This window comes from Dermacentor silvarum, chromosome 10 (genome assembly GCF_013339745.2).
Source record: "Dermacentor silvarum isolate Dsil-2018 chromosome 10, BIME_Dsil_1.4, whole genome shotgun sequence".
NCBI classification, from domain to species: domain Eukaryota; kingdom Metazoa; phylum Arthropoda; class Arachnida; order Ixodida; family Ixodidae; genus Dermacentor; species Dermacentor silvarum.
In genome coordinates, this window is record NC_051163.1 from 76575411 (window position 1) to 76582759 (window position 7349).

At 45.8% G+C, this 7349-nt stretch overlaps 2 protein-coding genes across 2 annotated transcripts in view; both read left to right on the plus strand.

Moving 5' to 3' along the window:
* The window catches only part of LOC119431639 (uncharacterized), a 241777-nt gene that overhangs the window by 22277 nt on the left and 212151 nt on the right, over window positions 1-7349 (plus strand). The gene's annotated exons all lie outside the window — the stretch shown is intronic.
* Window positions 1886-4201, plus strand: LOC125940993 (myb/SANT-like DNA-binding domain-containing protein 1). Its single transcript, XM_049657854.1, has 3 exons — window positions 1886-2290; window positions 3594-3738; window positions 3827-4201. The coding sequence occupies exons 1-3, from the start codon at window positions 2058-2060 to the stop codon at window positions 4199-4201; spliced, it is 753 nt and encodes a 250-aa protein (XP_049513811.1). The 5' UTR covers window positions 1886-2057.

A 7349-nucleotide genomic window follows, 5' to 3' on the forward strand; every position in this document is an offset into this window, starting at 1 on the left:
GCCGAACTTGCTTTGACACATACTCACAAAAAATCTACTTAGCCGAGCTTGATCTCACTCATATTCACAAAAATTATACTCTGGCGAGCTTATACTGAGTCATATTCACCAAAAATCTACTAAGGCGAGCTTGCTCTGACTCATATTCACCAAGAACCTACTTAGTTGAGCTTGTTCTGATTCATATTCACTGAAAATCTACTTAGCCATGCTTGCCCTGACTCATATTAACCAAAAATCTACTCACGCAAGCTTGCATTGAGTCATATTCACCAAAAATCTACTTACCCGAGCTTGCTCTGACTCACATTCTCCAAAAATCTACTTAGCCGAACTTGCTCTGACTCATATTCATCAAAATTCTACCCTTGGGAGCTTGAACTGAGCCATATTCACCAAAAATCTACATAGCCGAGGTTGATTTGACTCATATTCACTAAAAATCTACTTAGCCGAGCATGCTCTGACTCATATTCACCAAAAATATACTAAGCCGAGCTTGTTCTGACTTATATTCACTGAAAATCTACTTAGCCGAGCTTAGCCTGACTCATATTCATCAAAATGCTACTCAGGCAAGCTTGCATTGAGTCATATTCACCAGAAATCTACGTAGCCAAGCTTGCTCTGACTCATATTCACCAAAAAGTTATCTAGCCTAGCTTGCTCTAACTCATATTCACCAATATTCTACTCAGCTGAGCTTGCTCAGATCTCTAATCATCAAAAATCTACTCAGGCGAGCTTGCTTTGAGTAATATTCACCAAAAATCTACTTAGCTGAGCTTGCTCTGACTCATATTCATCAAACTTCTACTCATGTGAGCTTGCATAGAGTCATAATCACCAAAAATATACTTAGTCGAGCTTCCTCTTATTCAAATTCATCAAAATTCTACTCAGGCTAGCTTGCATTGAGTCATATTTACCAAAAATCTACTTAGCCGAGCTTGCTCTGACCCATATTTACCAATATTCTACACAGCTGAGCTTGCTCAGACTTATAATCATCAAAAAATCTACTCAGGCGAGCTTGCTCTGACTCATATTCACCAGAAATATACTTAGCCAAGCTTTCTCTGACCCATCTTCATCAAAATTCTGCTCAGGCAAGCTGGCACTGAGACATATTCATTAAAAATCTAGTTAGCTGAGCTTCTTCTGACTATAATAACCAAGCATCTATTTAGCTTAGCTTGCTCTGACTCATATTCATGAAAGTTCCACTCAGCCATACTTACACTTGGTTATATTCACCAAAAATCTAATTACCCAAGGTTCTTGTGACTCATATTCACCAAAAATTTACTTAGTCGAGCTTGATTTGACACGTACTCACAAAAAATCTACTTAGCCAAGCTTGATCTCACTCATATTCATAAAAATGATACTCTGGCGAGCTTGCACTGAGTCATATTCACCAAAAATCTACTTAGCCGTGCTTGCTCTGACTCATTTTCATTAAAATTCTACTCTAGCGAGCATGCAGTGAGTCATATTAGCCAAAAATCTACTTAGCCGAGCTTGCATTGAGCCTTATTCAGCAAAAATCTACTTAGCCGAGCTTGCTCTGACTCATATTCACCAAAAATCTACTTATACCCCTGTCACACGGCAGATCTAATGTCATTTCCAACGAATGACATTCGCTCGTAATGTCATTAGTTTGCTGTCACACGGGAAAATGTAATGACAGTCGTTGAAAATGACATTTGCAAACGAATGAGTTCGCCGAACTCATTCGCATTCGTTTTGGAACCAAATGTGTAGTCTCAACACCAGGAGCCTACCAATCAGCTTCGCAAACAGTGCACGTTTTTTTATTGTTTAACAAAAATAACTCTTGTTTTGTCAATTTTTATTGCGTAAAGTTTTACTTCATAGCCCTTAAGTACACCACAGTGCATAATTGCCGAAAGCTACTCTCAATCCAGTGACTAGGCGGCCGTCTTTGGCTTTGGCTGTGGCACTGTGGCAGTCGTGTTTGTTCGCGCCAGCCGTAGCCAGTAGCGCGCACTTCGCAGGAGCCGCTTGGTTAAACACGTGCGTGTTTTACGATGACAGCAAACCAAGAAGACTTCGATATGGACATGAGGAGCCGCGCGCAGTGGTCCGAAGGGGAAACCCACACACTCATAAGAGTGTGGCAGGACCACCTGGTAGATCTGCGGCGTACGAAGAGAAACGCGAAAGTGTACGCAGCCATTCAAGAGGAGCTGCGCGCGGAAGGCATAGACAAACCCCTAAAGACTATAAAGTCGAAGATAGAGAACTTGGGCAACAAATACAGGTAAGCATCGTGTCAACAACGTGATCGATAGCATTTTGTATTTCTTTATCGCCGTAGCACAGTGCCTGTTATTCAAGACCACATTGCATGCGTGGATGGTGCGGTTGCATGTTTGCAGCCTGTCGGCGACGATTGCTCACATTTCGAGACGTCGTTAGCGTTTGTTACCGCCGAACTCTGCGTTTTATTTTTCTGTCGCGAGAAATTGGCGCGGAAACCAGACAACGTAACGTGTGACGCTGCATTAGACGCCTGTACGCTCTAGCACATGTGGGAGACGCGCTTCGGGCAGGACCTTTGAAGCGGCCACACCGTTCCGCAGACGCTATGCGAAAAGTACCGCTACTGTCGCAGTTACCGAGCGCGCCTAGACGCCGCTTTGCAGATTATTGAAGTGATGAAAGGAGCCAACAGAGAATGTGGAAAATACTAGCTTGCTGAGCACGAGATCGCGGGATCGAATCCCGGCCGCGGCGGCCGCATTTCGATGGAGGCGAAATGCAAAAACGCCCGTGTGCTTGCGTTGTAGTGCACGTTAAAGAACCCCAGGTGGTCAAAATTTATCCGGAGCCCTCCACTACGGCGTGCCTCAAAATCAGAACTGGTTTTGGCACGTAAAACCCCAGAAAGAAGAATAAAATACTAGCTGAAGATGTGGGGCCGTATTCTGAAACGTTCGCCTAGGCGAAATTTCTTTTTTCGCTTTCAGGCGTGCGCCGATTGGCTGTTTTAGCAAAATTGGATGAGCTGATTGGGTGGTTGAGCCCGACGTCATTCAATTTGCTCAACCAGCCAATCAGCGCGCATGCTGATTTCGCCTAGGCGAACGTTTCAGAATACGGCCCATGCTAGCTGCTAAATGCTTGACATGCAGAGATAAAGTTATGGATAAATATATGCAGTAAACATTGAAAATAAAGCGCATTCTCGAAATCTTAAAAACAACTCAAGCGTTAATACGTAGCTGATATGGCAATAAGAACCCTAGCACCGTGTTTTGTCCTTCAAAGCTGGTGTTGAGTGTCTTTAGTTAGTGCAAGGGTCGTTTTTGATGCTTGCAATAGTAAAATCGGTGTAGTTTCAAAATCAAGCAAAACCACACAACGCACAGACTTATGTGAAGTCTTTTTATTAACTAGTTGCACAGAAATGACCAGGTCACCAAGTGATTGACATGCATTTTCAAACACAACTGGTGCCAGTGCAATTATTTTTTCTGGCAGACAAGTGTGAAGTAAGACCAAGTGATGTGGAAAACATTTCATAAAAAGTTTATACAATGACACTCTTATTTTTACTGCAGAGACCTGTGCAAGAAGAGGTGTACAGGACAGGGTGCCATCTCCTGGAAGTATTTTTGGGAGCTGCACGAGTTCCTTGCTGCACTCCCAGTGAATGACAAGTCACTGACGGATGACATTGGCTGCAGCAGTGCAACTGTTGAAGACGTAACTGCCATACCTACTCTTTTGCTTGTGAACATTTCCCGTACAATGTTTATTTTTTCTTGTGTTAATGTCTCTGTATGTGTTTCAGCTCGTTCACGAGATGGTGCATGGCACAGATTCCCACTGTGAAGACGCTGTGCTGGACCAAGATGTCACTAGCCGTCCACCATCGCCACACACATCGGAACACGGCAACGACGCTGTTGTTCCGACAGCCGAACCAGATGTGTCGGCTTCGCCAGCTGCATCTGGCATTGGCAGGAGAATGCCAGTGGGCAAAAAAACGCAGAGGGAATCCCTGCTTGCACAGATGGTTGAAGAGCAACGAAAATTAAGAATTTGTTATGAGAAATCAAAAGAAAAAGAAAATTCTTATCGGGAACGGATGTTCGTGCTTCACGAGAAGGCTGCTGAGCGCGAGGAAAGATTAATTGCGGTCTTGGCAGACTTGGGAAAAAAATAAACACATTCTCAGCCACACCACTTTCTTGTGTTATTCTTTTGCAGGAAACATGTAATGACAGCACAAAACTAGCTGTATTTCATGCAGCAGATCTCAACATGCTATATGTTCGTCAACTGTTTGCACTCTCTGCTGCAGCTTGCCCGTCCTGCAAACTTTTAGCTTTAATGTCACTGATATAGCCTGTAGACCCAGTGGCCCACCATAACATACAACAGCCATACAGACAGCATGATTGTGACAATTGCAAGTTAAAAGCTGCTTTGCTATGGATGGCCCCAGACACAGGAAACACTCAAAAAAATTAAACTGATAGGACACATTCAAGGTTAGATGCGCTTGGCGTCTTTATGAATGTCAGAAACAGGCAACGGCCAAGCGGAGCGAGTGCGTTGCAAAGGAGGACCAGTTGGCAATATCAGCTTCGTGGTTGTGGAACCACAGCTGTGCTACGCCCGCCAGGTAGAAGCTGACGTTGCTGAGCTTGTCGCCGTCATCCCATTCATGGTGGGCGCTTACCCGCTCATACGAAGTGAGCCAGTCCTCAACGTCGTGCTCGTCGGTGCCGTTGAAAATGACAGGGTCTCGCTGTCGTGGTACGCCGGAGCAGGCGACCACCGGTGGTGCGGGAGCACCTTGCTGTGGCGCGTCATCAGGCATTGCCAAGGCGGGGGGTAGAGTCCGGGTACGGAGTTCCAGGATGAAAAGGGAACCAGCACGCTCCACCAATTGATAGGACGCATTCAAGGTTAGATGCGCTTGGCGTCTTTATGAATGTCAGAAACAGGCAACGGCCAAGCGCAGCGAGTGCGAGCACCAACAACCAGAAGCGTCTTCTTATTCGTCTTCTGCTGGCGCCCGTATTTGCCACTACAAAGCATTTGGTGCTGGCACTTGCCAAGCCTAGACATAATAAATGTATTCTACTTGTTACAAAAAATTCTGCAGATCCCACAAACTGGTATTGTGGGGACAAATCAACTATTAACGGCAAATCCAACATTGCAGACCTAGACACGGACAGTGGATTAATCACAACATGTAAAAATGACATTTTCTATACACGTGGCTCCATCTGTTTCACAAAGTGCTGTTCATTATCAAATGGAACAACTACTACAACCCAATCACTGTGACGACCATTCTAGTGAGCCAGCTTCAAAAAATACTTCGCTAGTGCGACCCTCACTTCACGGCCTTCGCCACTGACAGTTTCAGTGCTGTGCACTGGCTGCGGATAATGCTGGTTGAAGTCATGGAGCTCTTGCTCCCACTGTTGTTCAATGGGGTCTTTCAAAGCTTCACAGATGTTGTGGAGCACACAAGCAGCTCGGATGGCTTGTTTCGAAGTCCTCAGCTTGCACTCCATCCTCTTTGAAGTAAATCTGAAACGAGCTTTCAGTCGTCCGAACGCATTTTCAACTATCCTCCTTGTTTTTGACAACTGATAATTGAAAATGCCTTCACGCGTTCCTGCGACAGCATTTGCAAATGGCTTGAGGAGGTTAGGGGTTAGGGGGAACGCCTGGTCGCACAGTATTATAGGGCCCACTCTTGTGCCCTCGATTTCTGATGCGGGCGACTTAAAAAAATCGCTTGCTACCAAGTTGTGGAGCTCGGAGCGGCCGTAAACGTAGGCATCATGGCACCTGCCCGGGCTTCCTACATTTATGTACTTGAATAGGTACTGGTGGTCCACCAGTGCCAATAATATGATGCTGTGCCTGCGTAAAAGAGAAACAAAAAATAAACCTTCACATACAATCTGTAGCCACCTTGAATGCAGAAATGTGAATTTGTCATTTTGCCCAGAAAAGTATTTATTCATCATAAGTATTGATGAATGCTCATTAGCAAGACTGTTGAAAACAGCAAATAGTTATCTTTGAAACATGCAACGCGCAAAGTGGGCGAAACATATGAAGAAAGCTTACCACCCTTTGTAGTTGTAATAGTCGGTGGCGTGCTCCGCTGGTGGCGATATGGCAATATGGCAGCCATCCAAGGCACCGATGGCTTGTGGAAAGCCGCTCACTGCGTAGAACTTCCGGATATGCTCTGGCATTTCTTCGCGACGGACCATGCGAAGCCAGCGAGGCTCCAGCACCTTGATGACCGCCGCAAAGAATTCTCGATAGGCGACGTTTACCGTCGAACGCCCGACGCCAAACAGGTGCGCGATGGTAGCGTCTTCTGCTGTCGAGCGAAGCCGGTACAGTCCGATGGCGACCCGTTTGTCCACAGCCACAGCCAGCCGCATATTCGTGTCCTGGCGTTCCAGTTCACCCCGCAGCGAGTCCACAAGGTATCTGAACGTGGCAGGTGTCATGCGGAACGACTGCCTGAAGTTCGCCTCGCCCAGGTGTGGTAGCGTCTTTTCAAACCACCTCTCGTTGCGGTGAAAAGCCCATCGCTCCCGGTTTATGGGAGATGAGGCAGCCACAATGGCAGCTATTGTGAATGAGTTCGCGCACAGCCGCTCTTCGTACTCCCTCGAAATCGCTTCTTGCGCTTCCAACTCGAGGTTCAGCTGCCTTTCGTCGTTGCGATGTCTGGCCCGCATGTAATTCAGAGCAGCGATTACACGCAACTGCCGTTCTCGTGCTTCTTCAGCAGACATACCGGTAGCGCCCGTCGTGCTTTCCGCCATGTTGTTTGCCTGATCTTCGGCTTGGCTTGACTCGACTCAGCTGCCAGTGTCGACGAGTTAGTGATCCAAAAACACGGTGCGAAAGGGAGGGTCACTCATTGCAACGGATTTTAGCATATTGCAAAATAATCATTGCACAAAATTAGGTATGACGCTATTATTGCGTCTCTTTTTTTTACTATCGTCATTGTCATCATTTTCAAATGACATTAATTCTCGCCGTGTGACAGCGCGCGGTGAAAATGACATTAAACCCCAACAAATGTCATTCGTTCGAAATGACATTAGATCTGTCGTGTGACAGGGGTATTAGTCGAGCTTGCTTTGACTCATATTCACCGAAAATCTGCTTAACCGAGCATGCTCTGACCCATATTCACCAAAAATATACTTAGCCGACCTTGCTCTGACTAATATTCATCAAAATTCTACCCAGGCGAGCTTGAACTGAGCCATATTCCCCAAAAATCTACATAGTCGAGCTTGCCCTGACTCATA